The sequence below is a fragment of the Schistocerca cancellata genome, chromosome 8 (genome assembly GCF_023864275.1).
Source record: "Schistocerca cancellata isolate TAMUIC-IGC-003103 chromosome 8, iqSchCanc2.1, whole genome shotgun sequence".
Taxonomy (NCBI): domain Eukaryota; kingdom Metazoa; phylum Arthropoda; class Insecta; order Orthoptera; family Acrididae; genus Schistocerca; species Schistocerca cancellata.
In genome coordinates, this window is record NC_064633.1 from 282,295,034 (window position 1) to 282,317,369 (window position 22,336).

A 22,336-nucleotide genomic window follows, 5' to 3' on the forward strand; every position below is an offset into this window, starting at 1 on the left:
AGACGAAGTACGGCAGATGATGATGTGAGCCATGTGGTGTTGCATAGGGTTCCCCGGGCACACAGCCGAGAGGAGTTGCCACATCGAAGCAGAAGAAGATAATGCTCGGTGGTCTACATGGCGTGTGGAAAGTGTGGCAGTCTTAAGTTCTACCTCTGGCAGAAGTGACTAGTGAGGGTGCTGGTGGGATGTGCTGGTACCTTGGCCAGCAGGCACTTTGCTTATTGCTGGTTTTTGGTCAGCACAGCCTGTCACCTGGTGCTATACATGAAGACAAACTCAAGGAGTTGCCCCAAGTTCAAATCGGGCAGTTTCGGCCTTAATGTAACGCCATTATCAAGTGCATCTGAAACTTTTGCTTGAGACGTAACATCAAATGATCTTTCATTGTTGCTTCTGTGCAGCATAAGTTTCAGAAGCACTTGATAATGTCCAGATGTAAAGACTGAAAACAGCCATGTGAGCTTAATGAAGTTCTAAAAAAGCAACTGGAGCAGCTTTTCATTTAGTCAGTGCTTATCAGTTCAACATCCTCCTCAGCTTCTGTTCCAGGTATATGTCTTCATTTGCAACATCTGATTCCTCAGAAAAATCACTAAACACTTCTTAATATGCGACATGTGTTTGAAGGGCTGAATCCTCAGTTGCAATATGATATTTGGTTGTTTCAAACTTACTGTTGCCGTAAAGCAGAAAAGACATTTTTGAATGTGAGGAATGCATCTGATATTAATCAGTCTTACTGAGAGTCAGGTATTCAGAAAATACATCTTTATTAGGAACAAAAACATGGTTTTTGTGAGAATCTAAGTTTTTGCACATTGTTAAAAATCTTTATCACTGCCAATGTGCTATTTTCTAGATTTCACCTGCTTCTACATTCTTTCTCTTATTGTACCTCCGGTAACATCCAGTGCACTTGTTCCTTGATATGGGGAAAGAATAATCAGTCCGTATTGTTCTAAAGACCTTCTGCACCGAACACAAAGTGTATAAGGTGTACTTGTTTCTAAACTGGAAAGACAAGTAAACAAGTTGTCAACTTCTTGAGACAGGGAAGCCTTAGCTTTAGTTTAGCCACAATTGTATGTAAAAAGATGCAGCAGAAATCTTTCCATGTGTTAGATCATCACAAATGATAGCGAAAGAAAATATTCCATCAGCACTCAAAACACATGTTGTAAAAACTGTTACTTGGCTTGTGTGACCAGTGAGCACTCTGAATTTCGTCTTGAATAATAAAGGAAGGGGGGGGGGGGGGAGGAGAGAGAGAGAGAGAGAGAGAGAGAGAGAGAGAGAGAGAGAGAGAGAAGAAATTCCACAAAGTGTATCTATAGTTGTCTAGTTTCATGAGACCCATTTTGCCTTTGTCTCAAATTCAGCAGATTTATGGATGATTATATAAAGCATTTTATCTTAGATTAACACAGAAAATGGTCTTGGATCAAGCTTTACTTGGAAATCTGTGTTTTGTAAATGTTAATCCCAGATTATATTTGCGGTGAAGTAGGATCAACTTTGACTGATGAAAATTTGTGGAGCAATATGAGGTTCAAGTGTAATCCTCAGTTTACAAAATAGTGACATTACAAAACATTGGTTTTGCTTTGCACAAATACAAATTGAAATAATAAAGAAGTTGTTACTAACATGTAAATATGTAACTACGCCACTCCCACACTGCTGAAGCTAGAAATATTCCCCTCCCCCCTCCCCCCCCCCCCCCCAATCTATAAGGTTAGGTTAAGTGACTTGTCACTATGTACGTAATGAATGCAGATATTAATTTATCTCATAAAATTTCATGGAGGCATATCAAAATTTACACGATTAATTTTGAGGCATTTTATAGACACACTGCAACAGAGCAAGAAAGGAAAATTCAAAATATTTGTCGTGAATGATTACATATGTTGATATTGACAACAGCCAATAATGATGAAATGTCTCTTATAAATGTACTCTCTTGGCTCTAGTAGCAGTAACTATACAGTGGCTATTAATTTTTGAACTATCGAACACATGACTAAACTGTTATGACATGGGCACTGATGAACAGAGGAGAAAGAAGCAAGTATATGTAAGTTATTTAGCAAGTTGATAATTATCAAGTACCCTTCGTACAACTGTTTCAGTAGCTCAGAGTTTTGGTCTCTCATATAAAGGAACTTGGGCTGCAATCCAGGTCAACAATAGGAACTTTTTTTCAATTTGATGCTACTTTCTCTGCTGTATTGGCCATAAAGATAATGAGGTGGGCAGTATTCTATGTGTAAGAAGCTTAAAAGATGTGAATTATGGTGTATTGTTTTGTTTTGTTTCGTTTACTTTGCAGATATCTGAGTATTTCAATGTGTCTGCTGAGGACGGTAAAGGGCGAACTCATTCCCTAAATTAAGTGATAACTCATTAAAGCTTGGGGGGAGGGGAAGAACTGCGCAGCTGTTAGAATTAAGGTTGAGGGAGTGTGAATCTGTTGATTGTTTGCTTAAACATTTAGAAAACCTTGTCACTGCAACAATTAATTTCTTCACTACGGCATTCTTCTTAGTTGAATTGTCTGGAAGTAGGATTATTTTTTTCTCGCTGCCTTTTCTAAAATATACTAAGATTTATATGAACCTAAATAAGATATTTCTGCTGACTTGAGTTATCTAGCTTTCCTATTCTTGATATTACTTGTTCCTAATCCTTTCTTCCTTTCTTTTCAATCTGTAAGTTTGCTAAGCTCTTCTCTTTCTTTCTTCTCAAATCTTGTACTCTTTCCTTGTATTTTACTCTATGTTCAGCTAATTTTAAAGGATATACTCTTGATTTCACAAAATATCTCATTCTCTTTGTTTGATCCATTATGTAACAAAAAGTTGGTATTGATAATGTATAATAATTCACTAACCTTCTTTTGATATCACTACTTAATCAGTATTTTTAGTTTCCTGTTTGATGCACAACCACCAGTAATTTAAACTTAAAATAAAAATCCTCTAGTACTAGCTCAAATAATCACAGAGTAAGTGGTGTAGTGGTCAGTAAGACTAATGATTGTGAAAATTGGGCATGTAATTTGAAGACAAAAATTAAAAAAAAAAAAAAAAAAATTGAAATTATCTGCATTTACTGTCGCAAAACACGAAAATATGGATATCACAGAAAGACCTGGGAGGAAAACAAAGACAAAATTCAGTAAATTATATTTTGCCTCTCAGGCTGACTTATTCCGGAATGGCTTGAGGTGTAATGTTTAATATAATTTAGCTCTTCTTTTATTTTAGACCATTGCGACATTTGCTCCTTGTCAGACTGCAGATCCTCTGTTCTTGCTTTGCTGTTGGTAATTGTCACACCACTTTTGTAATCTGTAACAAATAATTTTAGTAGCATTACAAATGTGCGTATTCTCTACATGAATCGTACATTAACTTCTTTGCAATTACATCTTATTGATACATTGAATCATGTACAAATTCTGAATTGGATTAAAAAGGAGAATAACTAAGATTATTAGCGATCCTTTACGTACTTATTTACGTGTGCGAGCTGATATTTTCTCTCACAAGGTTGCTGTGACCACCATCCCTTCTTAAAGACACACCTTGTCCTTCAGTAGAGCTCACCACATCCAGATAAAAGTAGCAGTATGTACAGTAGGTACATTTTTCATGCAGCATCTTACTTCATAGTTCTCAGTTGCAAGTATCATTTGTTGCTAAGAAGATGTAGGGATAAAAATTCTCTATATCATTTACTTGTCTTATTACACTGCAAAAGTAAGATTTTTGGTTCTGCTTGGTCCTTTTAAAATTTACTCCTCCTGGCTTCTCAAGTTCAGGCAATAATTGAGGAGGGTCTTGCAAAGACTAACTTGAAGGCCAGGTAGGTATTTGCGTATGTTGTATACAGAATTGTTATTCCAATTAACTGGCTCATTGTTTCTTCTTAATGCACATGTACATTAAGCAGAGAAAGGATAACCTCTGCAGCTGTTTAAAGACTAACTTAGGTCTTGGTTTCATTAGGAGGCATGTTGAACTTGTGTTGCTGCACTATAAATCTAGATCTAGCAAAACTGGAGTGAAATATTAAATACTAACCTGAAATAATGACAGTGTGTCTTTAATTCACCTGTTTTTCTTTTTCTCTGCAATTAATCATTTAAATATTGTGCTCACAGTGCTGCTTTTTATTGTATTCTGTGTTTCACAGAACTGTAGGGGATGCTCTCTCTTTTTTCAGGATTTAGCTCAGCAGCTATTCAATAATGAAAACCCAAATCCACAGCCATATGTGCAGAAGATTCTTAAACCACCAGAAGGAGCTTTTGCCAGAATTCATCAACCGCCATTGCCTGCCATTGATGCTTCTCAAGTTCAGGCAATAATTGAGGAGGGTCTTGCAAAGAATAACTTGAAGGCCAGGTAGGTATTTTCGTATGTTGTATACAGAATTGTTATTCCGATTAACTGGCTCATTTCAAGAGACTAACTACTTATTCACTGGTGATTCTGCATTTTTGTTTGTTTTTGCTAGCCATGGAAGTGGGGCAGATTTGTCATGGTAAGACTAACACATTAACCGTTACTAGATCATGTCTAAATTCCATTTATAGAATGCCATTTTCATTGTTTTCTTGTTAAGGTTATCTTCCTTGAGGCCAGTGCAGCCACGAATCGTTCCAATGGGACCGCACATATCAAACATCCATGATGCACGTCACATTGTTGGTAACTCTGCAAGGAGATTGGAGGTAAGGCGGGTGCTGTGAGAATTTTTTTACACAGGCACGTTTGTTATTATTGCTAAATATCACATTTATTTTTAGTTACTAAAATCATTCATTATGTCTAATTTAGTACAAAATTTCAATTGCTGGGAACTAATTGCCAAATGGACTAATCTGAGCATTTAATGAGAAGAGTGAATACTTTTTTTGTATTGTAGGATTTAATGAATAAAATTTCTTGTATCTTCTGTTTGTAACATTTCCTCTAGAGGAGTAAGAGATAATTTTTCAAGTTACTGGAGACAAAAATGCTTGGATTTAGCTTGTAGTTTTTCATTTTCATAAAGCAAAATTATACAATACTTTGTGTGTTCAGAAAACTGCCTTTTAGATGTGTAATTCATAGTGAGGGTAGAATGATTTTTGCAACACAGTTGCAACATGACTGTTGTGTTCAGTAAAATATGATGTAGATCTGTCCAGTTTTGTATTTGTATAGTGTAAATCATTAACAATTTTCCTGTTACAAAGACAGAAAAATTGTGTTACACAAAAATTGAAAATGCCTTGTATGTATATGTTTAACAATTTTAGAATAAGCTATGTTATTTATCATAGTTGGTGAGTCTGATAGGAGATGTTTACAAATTGTGATAGAACAAATAATGAAAAAAAAGATTTAATTTGTAAACAGCATAATTTTCTTGTTTACAGGTTTTGCGCAACTGTATAAACTGCATATTTGAGAACAAGATATCTGATGCCCGTAAGACATTCCCAGCTGTTTTGAGGGCACTAAAATCCAAAGCTGCTCGTTTGGCATTGTGTACTGAATTGGCGCAACATGTGATGGGAAATAAAGCAATGCTTGAGCATCAGCAATTTGATTTAGTTGTTCGCCTGATGAATTGTGCATTGCAGGTATGCTTGGAACATGAATATTTTATCCATAATGTATTAATAAAACACTGAAACTTTAAAATTGAAAAGAGCAAAATGAAACATAATTAGGCACTACAATACCATTTGTTATGGCTAAATATATAAATGGAAAATCCAGGATGGAATAATGGCAGTATTATGAAAAGGATAGATTGGTACTCACTCTATATGGTGAGTAGCGGTCTATCCTTAACATAATATCTAAATAAATGGTAACATGTTGCAATGTTTGTGTGTCACAGTTATTAGTTTGTGTGTAACCAGTGGTAAACATTTGATTCTTGGGCATGCGTTCTTTGAGCTTTTTTCAGGATATCTTTCATGTCACTTCATTTGTATCAAAGGGAAAATTCACTTGTGAAAACTGTAATAGTACAAAAGAGACAGACAGGCCTGTGAATACTTACCGACAAAAGGCAAAAATCCATGTACATCAGTTAGACATATTTAAAAAATAGAAGAAACTATATCCAACTTTTGGAACTGTTAGTTCCTTTCCCAAGGAGGAAAGATTTGGGGTGTGAGTGCCCTTCCCCAGTCTGTCCCTCTTTCTGCTCTGAGGGAAAAAAATAAAAGGGCCCTCGCATGCTCAGTATTTATTTTGCAATAATATTGTAACAGTATATTGTATGAAAGTGTGGGGCCAGAATGGCATAATGTCATTGTGCAGTATGTAAGCCTGGAATGCGTCAATGAAAAATTTCCTTCATAGGATATGTGTTGATTCTCACTTGTGTTGCTTTTGCAATTGCTACACGCTGCAAAAAGAAACACAAGAGGAAGTGGCAATGGGTAAAAAAGTGGCTGGGAAGGTGTAGTACATATGGCCAGACTGGTGTGCAAAAAGAGCTTTCAACAGAACTGGATAACTGTTGGAATGTAGTAAGGAGAAATGAGGAGTATTTCAATGAACTGATGAAGCTTGTTGCACCTTATATACACAGAAAATATACTGTTCATGTAATCATTGGATTTCACTTTACACAATGCTGAGAAGATATATAAATCTGAAAGAGAGAGGTACATGATTGTAGAGGATAAGTATGCAACATTGTTATATTTTTCTTCAATAAATAAGATTCTGAAATCAACAAATCACTAGTTTCAGTGTCACTTCCCTGCATGTAAACACTTTTGTTGTAATATTCTACAAGTAATTACTGAAAATTACCCACCTGAATGCACTCCAGTGCATGGTTCCTTTCATCTGTCTTTTCTGATGTATTCATATTCATTTGGCATTGTCGTATCAGTTGTTTACATATCCTCAAATTGTGAAGTCTTGGTAGAAACAGGGATATTATTGTTCAATACTCAGAATTGCACAGTAAATATTGAATTTATTAGGTGCCCTTTAACACTTTTGAAAGCCAAGTATAGTCTTTTATATTTTTATGTAAGCATTACTTGAAATTTCAGCTTCAGAAGCCAAGTAATGGTCAGCCATTATCTCTCCAATGAATTAACTTTCATTTCTTTCTCATGCATTTCATATGTGCTGTTTGCTTTGTGAAAGCATGGTAAGATTGTTAACACTTAGGAGACCAAGCTCAGGCATAGCTTGGGCCTTAAATTTGTATTAAAAAGGCCATCCCAAATATAGATCAGGCTGTGGTTTTAATGATGCATGAAAACTGCCCCCGTTGTGTATGAGAACAGTGTACGAATGTCTCACTACCTGTCCCTTAACTGGCCTTCTGTTGTCAATTTCTAGACTTTTAAGGGAACATTAGTGAATGTAATAGCTGCCGTTGCAAATGGCTGGGATTATATGGTCAAATTGATGTAGTTTCATGCATGTCCTCATGAGATTTCACAGTTTGTTGTAATTTTAGTGCAGATATATCGTGTTTGTTGAGTGAGCAAGAAATTTTGGATGCTCAGGAGGAAGATATTGCTCTTTAACTCACCTCACACTTTTCTCTTGAGAGAATAATTATACCCCCTTTCATCATCATTTTAAAATTTGAGAACTGTCAAAGAAATATATTAATACTAACAATAAATACTGAAGCATGGTTGTTTTGTAGTATGTATTATTCTTGCAGATGCAGCAATTACATGTGTGCCAGCAATGCTTTAAATAATGTCATAAATGACAGGTTTCTTAGGTGAAAGACCTTATTAGTGATAAGAAATATGTAAACTTATGAGTACTAATGTGATGATGCCTCTTCACAGAGAGGGTGTAAGAGAAAGGCTTTTAGCTCACTTTATTATTTTTAAGAGATTTTGTTTGCTGAAAATGTGCCTCAAACATAAGTGTAAATACTAATTACTAGTGGTGAATAATTTCTTAAGAGATATAATTAAAAATCCTAGGATTTTTACATTATTTTTAATGAAATACATCTAAGCTTTAATGCACGAGGGAGCAGAAATTGCAGTTATTTGATGTTACTTCTTACAAAGTTCTTGTTGTTACAAATTGAGTTGTCTTCAAAATGATATGTTGCTTTCCTTCTAATATAGTAAATTTAATCTTACATTGAACACTATAAAAATTGTCTGGGTGAAGGCTTTAAATATCCGTTGTCATGTAATGCTGGTGCTCTATGGCCTTGCCACTGATGAGTAAGATATTAATCCCCCCCACCACCCCTTCTATAAAAAAAAAGAAAATATCATATTTATCACATCTTGGGCCTCAGTTTCCAGTGTTCATGAAATTCAGAGGTAACACTGAGGGGGAGGAGTTGAAGTTGCCAGCTTTGTGAGAATATAAAAGAAGAAATCATTCAGTCATGTCCATTAATTCCATAATCTGTGCACGAGTCCTTGTTGTGATGCTAAATGGTGAGCATTTAGGGACCTCAGTCATAATTGCTGGGTTCAGGTTTGGAAAACATGGAGTTTCCAAGCTGGCTATCAATCAACACTTCCTGATGTCCACCAGCACAAACATTTTTCAATGTGTGCATGTGTCAGTGATCACTACATACTGTAATGTATGTTGCACTCATGACGAGCCAGGAACTTGGCTTAATTGCTTGGATAGCAAATGGAAAAATGATACATCTACATATACAGGGTGGTCCATTGATCATGACTGGGCCAAATATCTCAAGACATAACCGTCAAACGAATACCTGTGGTACTTACAGGTAATAATGCTGTAACAGCATGTGTTCTCAGAAATGATAAGTTCACAAAGGTACCTGATCACATTGGAACAACCGACATAAAATGTTCAAACGTACCTACTTTCTATATTTTAATTTAAACAACATACCCTTTACCAACTGTTTGTCTAAAATTGTGAGCCATATGTTTGTGACTATTACAGCACCATTTATCACAAAGCCAAAAAAGTCGTCCAACTAAAACATTCATATTTCTTTATGTACTACACGAATATGTAATAAAAAATGGGGGTTCCTATTTTAAAAAAATGCAGTTGATATCCGTTTGACCTATGGCAGTGCCGTCTAGTGGGCCAACGATAGCGCCATCTGGTTTCCCCCTTCAAGCGAGACGAGTTTCGGTCTTTGTAGTTTTTTTTTGTTTGACGCTTATTTCGTGAGATATTTGGCCCGGTCACTATCAATGGACCACCCTATATACCCCACAAGCTATTGTAAAGTGGATAGTGAAGCCCCCCCCCCCCTCCCTCAAAACAACTTCCAAATGAACTATATGTTGTGCTTATGGGATGGCTGACTGTCATGGAAAAGCAGTTGTTAATGGACAACCTGTGAGGCATCTGCTGCTCCCCAGAATGTTTCCCCTAACTGTCAAGGGATTAATCCTCACAAACTTCTCCTAGTGAAATGGCTGTATTGCATGGAAAGGGTAACGTCCCACTTACTGAGTTCAGCTTTAGATTGCACATCAAGAGTGCTGTCATACAAGAGACCACCTGGCTGTAATGTGACTCGGACTTCCTCAGAATATATACGTTGTCATCAGAAAGAAACAAGGGATTGTTCAGAAAAGGTTTGCAGTATGCTTTTAGTGAAAACTGCTACTTCCCTTGAAACTGAGCAGATTTGTAATGCCAAATTGTTTGGGGTATCGCCAGTTGAACCAAAAATGCACAGCACCGTCAAATGTCACAATGGTGTTATTTTGTAGAGACATGAGAGGTACTGACGTACTAGACTTAAGATTAGGGGAGAGGTGAAGTTGTGACCGATGGAAGAATATTGTGAAAAAGTATATGGCAAGCTCAGGAAGACATCTGACATTTCCCTAACAAGGAATAGAAAGGCTTTCTATGATAATATGAAGCAGTAAATCTGTAACTCACAGCACTGTTTTAAGTGTTAGCATTGTAGACCTACTACTATGCCCTGAAATGGACTTGAGACCGCTGGCCGGAGTGGCCGACCGGTTAAAGGCGCTGCAGTCTGGAACTGCACGACCGCTGCGGTCGCAGGTTCGAATCCTGCCTCGGGCATGGATGTGTGTGATGTCCTTAGGCTAGTTAGGTTTAAGTAGTTCTAAGTTCTAGGGGACTTATGACCACAGCAGTTGAGTCCCATAGTGCTCAGAGCCATTTTTTGACTTGTGTGAACTGTTCAGAGAAACAAATTTGGATTTGAGACTGTACAACTTTACATAAAGGAGGAGGAGGAGGAGAAGAAAATATAAGAGATACATGTCTTAGCACAACAATTCCATTCTTTGGCAAACAAGGGTTATACAGCACATAAATAATTTTTTGCCTTGTTGAACAGATCAAGTGATCAGAAAGGATTAGTCTATGTAAGTCTTAGCAATGAAAGTTGCCATGAACATGTGTATCTGCAAATATGCGCTTCCCAGTTTTCTCCTCCTTGCCAGCAATGAAGATTACAACTAAGTAGAGACCAGAAGTTTATTCCTTCAAGCAAACCAAGAAAAACTGAACATTTTACCTACAGCAATCCAATCTCCATTGTCCAACTGAAGGAGAAATGAGTGATTAAAAACCCAACTGATTAAAAAGTTTGAAGCCCCTCAGTGGGGGTTGTATTTATTTACACTTCAGTTGAAATTTATGGGAAATGATTAAATCGAACCTCATGGGAAGATGCCTCTCATTTTGGGATGGAGCGTGGATACGTTGTGCCCAGGGTATATCTTAATATTTGTGCCTCTTAGAAACACTGTTTAACCTATCCAGTGCCCCTGTGTGGTAGGGTTGTATTCTCTGAGGTAGAGCTAAAAGAGGGGTACTCTTCGTCAAAGATGCATACCTTGTATAGCTCACCTCTCTGTGCTTACACCAGCCTATAAAGAGTTACTGTTTCAGTGTATTTACATATGGTTTGTTTTCTGAATATGTGACATGACACACACTTCAGCACTGATATGAGATTCTTGCTGCCCCATGATCTTTCACTATGCTCTCCAGCCCATAATATTGTGCTTGTTATGAATTAGTCAGTGATCTACTCCACTGATTACTACATGATTTGGATTCACCTTCCAGGACAGAGCTTTGTTCAAAAGAAAGCTGCCAAGATGGGTGCTCTGTAAGACAAGCTGGATGTTTTACAGCCACCTTAATGTACTTGAATGTGGTCACATCATCCAAAAATTAGTGTATCACATCACCAGATGACCCACGTCCAAGCTTAAGTCCTCAGCTCAGCTTGGAAGACAGCCTGTTTCCTAGTGAAATGAAGAATGATACGTACAGTAGGAATGAGTGTGCAGCTTAACAGAATTTTAAGTCTAGGATAAATACTGAGAACCTCAAAGCATTTCAAGTGATGAGAGCAAAATACCACATGATAATAAAAGAAATAAAATTGTGGATAGTTTGTGAATAGTATGGAAGACAGACTAGGGGATTTCAGCAAGGGTTGCAGGTTGTTCTGTCAATACCGTCGTGAGAAGTGGGATTCTTTATCACAGAGGAGAGAAGGGGTTGGAACTGTTGGTCTACCAATGACGAAGTCCACTACGATCAGTTTCGAAGTGGGAACACTATCTTTGCCTGTTTCGCATCCAAGTACTTTATACAGTGGCACCTCACTAGAAGTGCTGGAGAGATCCTCCCTGATCCTTATATATGAAAATGGTGGGGGGGGGGGGGGGGGGGGGGGGGGGGGGACAATATATTAATTTTATTGGTTACAGAAACATTTAAGTTAAACGTTTGAAATCAGTCATCATCAGACCCTGTTTGACTGTTGTCAGCATGTTGTGTGACATTGCAATTTTAGACATACACTTACAGACTAGCATTGCACCAAAGACATGATCTGTCTTAGGATACAACATGAATATGGGATTTTGGATACAAGTGACATTCAGGTCGAGAGCTGCCAAATTTCCCAGAGCAAATTAAAAAAGTATTATCAGAGATAATACGCAATCCTGAGTCACAATATTTTGTTTTCCTGTTTTAATGCAACATGGTTTATAGCTACAGATCTATTTTCAAACACAAACTTTTAAATTCTTTATTCCCCTGACTGAAGATGGGCTTAAACTTGTAGCTTGCTGTTGATCATTACTTGCAAAAATGTGACTGACTACTGCCAGTTGTATGATTTTTTAATGGATAATTTCATAAGCAGATTACTTATAATTTTGTCTAGAGTGTGGCACCACCATTCCTAAAGGCTAAAATATTGTTTTAATATGTGTGTCAGTTATTTGATAGGCTGATGTGTTGAATTTGTAGACACCTGCTTGTCCTTGCCAGCCATTAAAACACACAAATAAAGAAATAAAATTGTTGATTTTCCAGTATTGATGGCTTTTAAATAGGTCTTCATCAGAAGCAGAACAACAAGATAAAAGCTTAAAGGTGATGTGGTTTGAATGGAAGAAAAAGTCACACTGAACTGTAGGTTACAAGAGTTATGATGTTCAGGAAAAGATCTGGAACTAACGGTGAACTTAAGTTTGTGGATTAGTTCATCAGAGTACAGGGAAAACGTCAGTTCTTTTTGCACCCACTTACATAGATAACATGGTGGTAGAAGAAAAATGATGCAAAAATCATGATGAGTTACACTAATGCTTTTTCATTTTCTTAGGCACTTCAGAACAGTGAGACATTCTTTGAGAAAAGACTGGTCCACTGTTGGGCACGTTTTTGGCTATTGCTAATTCTGCACATATGGAGGCATACTATTTTTTTTTTTCAAAGAAACTTTCAGAAGTCTGATTTGTGTCTTGAAGGCTTTGTTTGGACTCAGAATTTGCATTGAGAGAGTATAAAGTTCTGTCTTCAAATATTTTTGTAAATGATAAAAAAAATTTTCTGTATGTGATTAATTAGTGTCCATCATCATCAACTGTCTTGTTTGTGTTCATGTGTTACTAAGGTTGAATGTATCTATATACCTATGTCTAACGTAAATGTGTGCAACTTGAAAATATTATTTCAATGGCATGTTGTTGAATAGGATGACTCAGCAATGGATGAACATGGAGTGGCAGCTGCACTCTTGCCTTTAGCTACAGCATTCTGCCGAAAATTGTGCACAGGAGTTATTCAGTTCGCATACACATGTATTCAGGTAATGATATGAGTCTAAATTGTCTGACTTTACTGCCAGAAACTATAATTAGTAGTAAGAAAAATTAATAGCATAAAAATACTGACGCTTCACCTTTATAGAATGTTCCTCTTTGCGTACATAGCAATTCTGTGGCAGAAAATAGATAAATCATCATTAATTTGGTATTTTAGCTGTTATTAATTTCTGTGCTTGCAAAGAAATATTGGAGGAAAATTTCTGCCGTATGCAAGAGAATTCACTTCTTATTTTTTTTTCCTGTACCTGTCCCAAGACTTTGTTCAATTGTTAGTGGTTTTTATTATAAATTATTGTTATTATTATTATTATTATTATTATTTATTATTATTATTATTATTATTATTATTCTGCATCAAATGTGTAAGTAATAGAAAAAAACAGGTAAATTTTGTTTTGCATAAGGTGGAAGTTTTCTGTAGAAAATTGTTTCACCATTGGAAATGTGAACTTAACTGTCGCAGTGAGATATATCTGCACATCATCATGTTAAAAATTGAAAACAGCAATCTCTGCTGCTGTTAATATAGTGTTGGCAGCTTCTTATATGGCCCTTAGTTCCAGTTTGTACTTCAAGATAGTGTGGCAATTTCATTTCATGTTAATAATAAACAACTTATTAGTGTACGTAAAATGGAACATTTTTGTGCGTTTCACGTGTTCCTAGTCATAATCATTAACAGATTATATTATTTTTTTGGATTAGCAGCCTCAGAACATTTAGCTCCGGGCAAGAGCATATAGACGAATTGTGGTTAGAGTTTATAAGAGTACTAGACCAAGCACTGGATGGACATGTACGTAGTAGAACAGTTTATGTTGGGAGGGATGCTGTATGGTATACAAATGTATTTCACTGTTACAAGGGCAACGTATGAAGACTTAGACCATCATAGCAAAGTTTTTTGAAATATTTCCCAAACCCAAAAAGAATTTATAATTGTATGTTAAGGTCATTAACAACACCAAAGTTGTCATGTTGATTAATCGGGTTTCTGCTGGTTATTCGCGTCTTTTCTGCACAATATTTCAACTGCGGGGCTCAGTCTTCTTAATCAGACTGCACCTGAAGAAGACTGCGAGTGATACAGTTGAAATATCGTGCAGGAAAGATGCGAATAATCGGCAGAAACCCGATTAATCAACATGACATTGCGTTGCCGGGAAAGCTTGAAAACACCAAAGTTAATGTCCAAGCACTCATAACTGACACACAAATTTAAATTTAGGGTATCATAGCAGAAGCAGTTGTCCCCCTTAGATCTCACAGTATTCACACATCTACCAAAATCAAAAGGTCCACCTAGAAAAGTACGACACTAAACACACTGAAGAAGCTGTGATTGGCCGCTATCTGCTAACATAATGGTGGACACTGCACAATGCAAGTATTTGCTTACCATACAACAATAATTATCATGAGAATTGGCACTAAACAAGACAACATCCAAATGCAGAAAATAACACTTTCAAAGGAAATAAGTGTGCTAAAAAATGAATGATAATTAGTGAGTGAAGACTTTGGTATCTCTGCTACTAACTGCAATAATGAGAACACTGTAAGAAGACACCAGGTTTGCAAAGAAATGATATCCGTAAGAGCAATTTATTTAATGAATGAAATGGATTTAATATTTATATTTCATAAAGAAAATGCTGTTCAGTGTTTAGCTTTAATACAAAGCTGTTTCCAGTAATAGTTCACGAGGGTTGAGCTTTTCAGGTATAAAGTCAGTCTTCACTTAGCTGGTGCTGTCAGTGAGGCGTTGACATCCGCATTGTTGGTCCATAATTCTTGAGCAAGTCCTCCAATAGTTACTGCTGTTTATGCCCTTTGTGGATGTAGGAGGAATGCGTGATGTTTGTAGAATCCTTTCAATTAGTGTATCTACATGCAGCAATATAGGTAAGACACACTTCATTCAATTTACATGTGTCACATCCTGACATCGTAATGTTTGTTAGCAGTTGATAGTGAGTTTTAAATTTGGTGTTATCCAATTTGAATGTGTCTTGGAGCAGTACAAAACACCACTACCCATAATAAAATAAAAGTACATTCAAACAATGGAAAATCCAGGATGGAATGTAACAATGTAACAATATTATGAGAAGGAAAGTTGCTCTCACCATGTAGTGGAGATGCTGAATCGAAGATAGGCACAACAAAAAGATTTTCACCCTTAAAGCTTTTAGCCAATGGTGTTTGTCAACAAGACACACACACACACACACACACACACACACACACACACACACTCGTGCAAAAGCAACTCACACACACGACTGCAGTCTCAGGTAACTGAAACCACACTGCGAGCAGCGGCACCAGTGCATGATGGAAGTGGCAGCTGGGTAAGGAAAGGAAGAGTTTGTGGCGAGGGGTGGGAAGGATAGTGGGCAGGACATTTCTCGTTTCAGGGCATGACAAGAGGTAATCGAAACCCTTGCGGAGAATGTAATTCAGTTGCTCCATTCCTGGGTGGTACTGAGTTAAGAGGGCAATGCTTCTCTGTGGCCGGACGGTGGGGCTTTGGGAGGTGGTGGGAGACTGGAAAGATAAGACACGGGAGATTTTTATGTACAACGTTGGGAGGATAATTATTGTCATAGAAGGCCTCAGTGAGACCCTTGGTATATTTCGAGAACCGAATTACATTCTCCACCAGGGTTTCGATTACCCAGGTTATGCACTGAACACCCATGCTGTTTACTATTAAAACCATACATGAATAGCATGCATGTGGTTTGACGATCTGCACATCATAGTTTTAAGATTAACTTGCTGAATATCAGTTTCGAATGAGTAGCAACATGAGACATATGGTTACTAACACCTTGTCCAGGGTACACACCAAAATCGCAACAATCACCTTCAGTTTTCACTCTTCAGATTTATTGTTGGTGTTCTTTCATACAGCTATTGATATGTTTGTATAACTCAACACACCTCAATTAAAATTACATTTTCAAAAATTCCGAGTAGATTGATTTACAGTTCTATACTACACCATAGTTTCAATTATTAAGATCACATAAAATAAATTGAAATAACATGTTAATAAATGTATAAACAAACAGCATCAGAAAAAATTAAAATAGCAATTCGATTTCATAGATGGAGAGTTTATCAGCAGATGTAGAAATATTGTCAGGTATGCTCCAGGGGAGCGTGTTGGGACTGTTGCTGATAATGTTCTTTATAGTGACTCAGAAGACAATATTAATAACAACGTCAAAATTTTTGCATTTTATGGAGTACTATCCGAAACAAGCTACAAAAAATTTCCAGCCACATCTTGATATTATTTCAGTGTGGGTGGTACAAAGATTGTCGGCTTGCTTTAGATGTTCAAAAATGTAAAATTGTGCACTTCACGAAATACAGACAAAAGAAGTACACTAAGACTACAATATCTATGAGTCACTATTGGAATTAGTAAATTCACAATAATTTGTGTAACAATTAGTGGGGATATGAAATGGAATGAGCGCATACGCTCAGTAATAGATAAAGCAGGTGTCAGACTTTGGTTCATTGGCAAGACACGGGGAAATTGCAATCAGTCTACAACTGAAACAACTGACAAAATACTGCTGTGTCCCATATTAGAATACTGCTAAAGTGTGTGGTACTCATACCACAGATGACTAACAGGGGATTTGAATGTATACAAAGAATGACAGCACAAATAGTGACAGGTTTGTTAGATCCATGTTAGATCATCATGCAAATGCTAGAAAAACTTTGACTGGCAGATGCTTGAATATATTAAGGATACTTTCTAAAAAGGAATTGTGTAAGTATAAAGACTGAAATGAAAGGAGAGACATTTCCAAGCAGTTTTATGTTGCAGCTAGAAGTGTCACATCTCTGCTTATGTGCTTTTCATCCATCGTAATTTGACAAAAACTGGTAGTTCAGCAGAATTATATTACACCTGTTAAGACTTTTTCTCACAGAGGACCACATTCTAGGTCCCACTGAAATTTTTATTTGAACTTTTCATATCTGAGTGGTTCTGATAGAAATTTACATTTTTCCACATTTCAGTATCTTAAATATTCCTTAACAGTCTCTTTGTGTTATGTTGTTTATGAAGTAATATTTGTTGTGATAAAACACAAATTTCCATGTAAGAAAAAACATATATCCATTAAGTTGCTTATTCTTGTCATTTGATCAAAAATTAAGGTAAATAGTAGCAGAACATCACATTAGAATGCTGTTGTGGTGAGGCTTCACTTCTGTTTTATAGGAACATGCGGTCTGGCAGAATCAACAGTTTTGGGAGGCAGCATTTTATCAAGATGTTCAAAAGGATATTAAAGCTCTGTATTTACCCCGCATTGAAACAAGTCCACAGTCACGATTAAGTTGTGATGGTGTTCTGAGTCCTATCAGCCCTCGGGAGGTAAGTGTTTCTAGCAAACTGCTTTTTCGCAGTTTTCTTTTCTTTTCTATTCTTATTACCACTTCACACATTGATAGTTACCAAAAATAAATCTGCCGTAACAGTATTCATTTCAGTTTTTGTATTTTGTTTAATATGCGAATGACATGTTATGGTCAGTGACATTAACTCATATTAGTTGTAAAAGCTTTAATTTTATAGTTTATGTTAAAGTGCAACAAGTAAAATGATACTTAATTGTCACATTTGTGCACTTCATCATTATTTTTTGACAATTTCTTCCCTTCTATCACATACTGTTGTATTGTTTGAAGACAGACAACTCTAAAGTTACTGGTTCCTTGCTATGTAAGTAAAATAAAGTTTCATACTGTGAGCTTGAAGAGCTTTAATCAAATGAGGAGAGACAGTGGTTAAACCACTGGACTTGTATTCTGGAGGATTAGGTTTAATATTGCTGTAAAACCATCCAGATTTAGAGCCAGCTTTTAACATTGTTGATACTTTTGCAAGTTCTGTTCCATGAAAGGATACACTGTTTTGGTAATATGGAAGAAATGTGTTATATCACTTAACCAAGTGTGTTTAGCATTTGTCCTGCAAAAACACATCTTTTCATAATAAACATATTTTGAAAAATAAACTCTACTATATCTGCTCCAAATTGATGTGTAAATCAGTCACTTCATTTTTAAAAAAGGCCTAAATTTTTGAACACAGCATTCTACTCCTTACATTTTATGAATCATAATCCTTTGCGTGGAAGATACAGTGCTGCTGAATAATGAATTGTGAATGTAATTTAAATGTGCTAATGTGTTGCACATTTTAAACTGTATTGCATGTCATACACTGAAGTTAAACTTATATGTATATATATTGTCAACTATCATTTGGCTGGCTGTCGTTTGCTTTGAAGTCCATTATGTTGCTTCTCATTAATCTACTCATGAAACAACAAAAGTCTTTACTGTCTCCACAGTGTTGTGTGTGACTTCACTTGTGATCTGAGGACAGTCCACTTCCCTTGCTGTATAAAGCTATCTGTATCCTTCTCTTTATTGCTGGTGTGCTCATTTTCAAAACAGCAAACAAAAATGAGTATTTGTGCCCTTAGAGTAGAGTCATGTTTCCAGTACATAAGATTGCACTTGAAAATAAAACGAGAAAAGGTTGTGTACTGAATGGTTAATACCTGTGTATTGAATATGAAATTAATTAAAGTTACAACATTGGTAGTTTCCATAATATTTTCAGAATAAAGAATTCTCATGGAAGGATCGTAGATCAGGATTCAGTCGCGTTCAAGAGCCGTCTGCCCTGGAGATTGCTGCGGAGCAAATGAGAATTTGGCCAACTCTGGAAACAGGTAAGCCTGTTAACAACTCAATGTTACTTTGATTTATGTGATTCAAAACTGTTTTGATTTTCTTATTTTTGTGTCTTATGAATAAATTGACTGGAAATTTCAGACAAGCAGGCTGAGTTAGTTAACAGTGAAGAATCAACATTGTATAGTCAGGCCATACATTACGCAAATCGAATGGTGTACTTGTTGGTGCCAGTTGATAGCAGTTGTCGGAACCACAAGCAGGACTCGGCATATGATGAAGAGAGAGCAAGCAATAGCATAACAAACAGGTCAGTGAAATGTTTCGTAGATTTGAGAACAATTATAATTACATATCCTTGGCTATCTCCTAATCCATTACTGGCTCACATTGCATCAATATTGGTTACATATGCTGTAACATTTCAGTGATGTACCTCATGAGATGCTGCAGTACCAGGGTGAGTACTGAATAGCACATAGGTCAGGGGGACCTATGTATGATTGTAAACAGCAATTAATGACAAAAATTACCCAAAGTAATGTACAAGACAGCACAGCTAACTTTACACTATAATTAGACAGAGAAGCCATGTAACTTACTTCCAGCAGGACAATAGGACATTTATTAGGTTCTGGATGTTAAAAGAGCAAAATTCATACTAGAGCCATAGAGGAGTTAATGCACAAGACATTTATGTAGGTAGTTCCGTGAAGTCACTTGTTGGATCGTAAAGGGCAGTAAAAATGTTGCTTGGCCAGATGAGTTAACTGTAGAGTTAGCTGTTTGATTTACGGGTAGTTTTAGATAGCAAGACACCTGGCTTGTGGTTGCCAACACAGCATGGTGCAGGTTCGTGTGGTGCACGTGTGATGTGCATCCACATTAGTCAGTGTTGCCAACATACTATTTAAAACAATTGAAAAACCAGAGTCACTGGTCTGACTAACTTGACACTCTCCAAAATGGTCCACACAACTGTTCTCCTTCAGCTGAGGCTGCATAGTTTTCCCTGGGCTTCTTGTCATTCTCATGGTGTCAAGCAAGCTGTGTTTCAGAATTATGACACGTCTTATGAATCAGATTAAATTTCATGTAATTTCAAGTTGCTGTGTTAATAACCAATTACATGGTACAGTCATGTTAATGTGGCTACCATCTATTTTAGGCACAAATGTGCAATAAACATTCACAGATAGCAGGTGGCAGCACTAGCAGTGGAGGGTACATAAAGTGTCAGGAATGCAGAGAACAGTGCAGTAGTTGACATAATGCAGAAACTGAACTATTTATCTGATCTCCAAATGGGCATGATCATTGGTTTTTGGGACGAGGGTGGAAGCATTTTCAAAATGGCTAAATTTGTAAACTGTTTATGTGCTTCTCTGATTAAAATATACTGTGCATGGCAAAATGGCTGGCACTGAGGCAACTGTGGAGCGCCAGGGCCATGGGTGGCAGGGCTGAATGACGACTATGGAGATGTGTATGGGCGAATAAATGTGCAACTGTTGAGCAAATGACCAGCGAGATGAACAAGAGGTTGCCTACAGTGTCTCCTCAATGATTGTTCAGTGAACATTGCTGCATATGGGCCTCCACAGCAGTAGTCTGGTTCATGCACCCATATTGCTTGCAGTTCACTGGCTGTGAATGCAACTTGATATTCAGTGAGTGGAGAAAGGTGACCTATTCACATGAATGGCATTTTATGTTCCATTGAACAGATGGCCATTGATGTGTACAGTGTAAAACACGAGAAAGCAAACATCTTCCAACAATTGTTGGAAGGCCCAGGCCAGAGGAGAGAGCATTATGGTTTAGGGAATGTTTTCGTGGCATTCCCTGGATGATCTTATCATTCTGGAAGGAATAATTGGATCAACACAAGTACGCATCAATCCATGGGGACCTATTCCATCCCTACTTACAGTTTGTTTTTCCTCAGCACGATAGCTTCTACCAGCAGGACAAGGAAACTTACCACTTCAAAGAGCACCTGGATGAGTTTACCATACTCCCATGGCCACCAGACTCCAATTTCAACCCAATAGAGAATCTGTGGGCCACTTCGATCAGGATGTATGCAACATGGATCCTCAACCTAGAAAGCTAGAGCAGATGACCACCGCACTAGAATCAGCACGCCTCCACAAGCCTCAAACCTGTTGTTACCCTCCAGGAACTTGTTGACTCTCTTCCTGCATATCTCCCAGTGTTCCACACTGTAAAGGGTGGTTATTCAGGCTTCTGACAGGTGGTTGCATTAATATGACTGGACATTGTGTATAGATAGTCCAGTGAATCTAAATTATCTTCAGAGTTCCTCACAAATTGTTGGTTCCATTTGAAAGCAAATCATGTTGATGATGTATCATTTCAACTGTATTGGAAAGGTTTTGAAGGGCTAAAACATACAAAAATTTCTAGAATGCCAAAATAAAATCAAAATAAATGTTATTGCGATGTTTCAAACTATTTTGTTTGATCACAGGCTTACAAAACGGAATTTGGGTTTTGTTGTTCCAAAGAATTAAGAGTGTTATTTGTGTATATTTATCAGTGTTGTAATTAAATAATACTAGTTAAATCATTATCTTTCAGGCAACATTAGTTATCAGATTTAAGTGTTGGGAAGTCATTTCTGAAAGTATTTGTATGGAGTGTAGCCATGTATGGAAGTGAAACATGGACGATAAATAGTTTGGACAAGAAGAGAATAGAAGCTTTCGAAATGTGGTGCTACAGAAGAATGCTGAAGATTAGATGGGTAGATCACGTAACTAATGAGGAGGTATTGAATAGGATTGGGGAGAGGAGAAGTTTGTGGCACAACGTGACTAGAAGAAGGAATCGATTGGTAGGACGTGTTCTGAGGCATCAAGGGATCACCAATGTAGCATTGGAGGGCAGCGTGGAGGGTAAAAATCGTAGAGGGAGACCAAGAGATGAATACACCAAGCAGATTCAGTAGGATGTAGGTTGCAGTAGGTACTGGGAGATGAAGAAACTTGCACAGGATAGAGTAGTATGGAGAGCTGCATCAAACCAGTCTCAGGACTGAAGACCAAAACAACAACAACAACAATAACAACAACAACAATAGTTTCAGAATCAAGGGTTTTCAATTGAAATACTGTAATCGTTTCAAATGGCTTTTCTCAAAAGGTGTTAAAATTAAGATAAACAGTACACACAGTTGTCCTTTGCAGGATTAACTCATTTAATTTATGTCACCCAGAATACGAGATGATTCTGACTTCCAGTACATATTGATAAAGCTGGGTATAATTTTTGAAAGAGAAATCAGATATGATAAGTTGAACCATGAAGATAGCTGATAAAGTAAACATAAGGAAAGAGATTGATATGGAAAGGAAAAGAGAATTTAATTTTATGTAATGGTTGAAAGAGTGTGTGATGTGACATCAGAACCAAGTTATATTA

At 36.9% G+C, this 22,336-nt stretch overlaps 1 protein-coding gene across 1 annotated transcript in view; it reads left to right on the plus strand.

Annotated features, from left to right (window-relative positions):
- The window catches only part of LOC126094520 (myotubularin-related protein 13), a 223,730-nt gene that overhangs the window by 65,816 nt on the left and 135,578 nt on the right, over positions 1–22,336 (plus strand). The window contains 7 exon segments of the mRNA XM_049908937.1: positions 4,234–4,415; positions 4,636–4,744; positions 5,435–5,641; positions 13,012–13,125; positions 17,403–17,558; positions 18,816–18,927; positions 19,031–19,199. Of these exon segments, the coding sequence (XP_049764894.1) occupies positions 4,234–4,415; positions 4,636–4,744; positions 5,435–5,641; positions 13,012–13,125; positions 17,403–17,558; positions 18,816–18,927; positions 19,031–19,199 (1,049 nt within the window).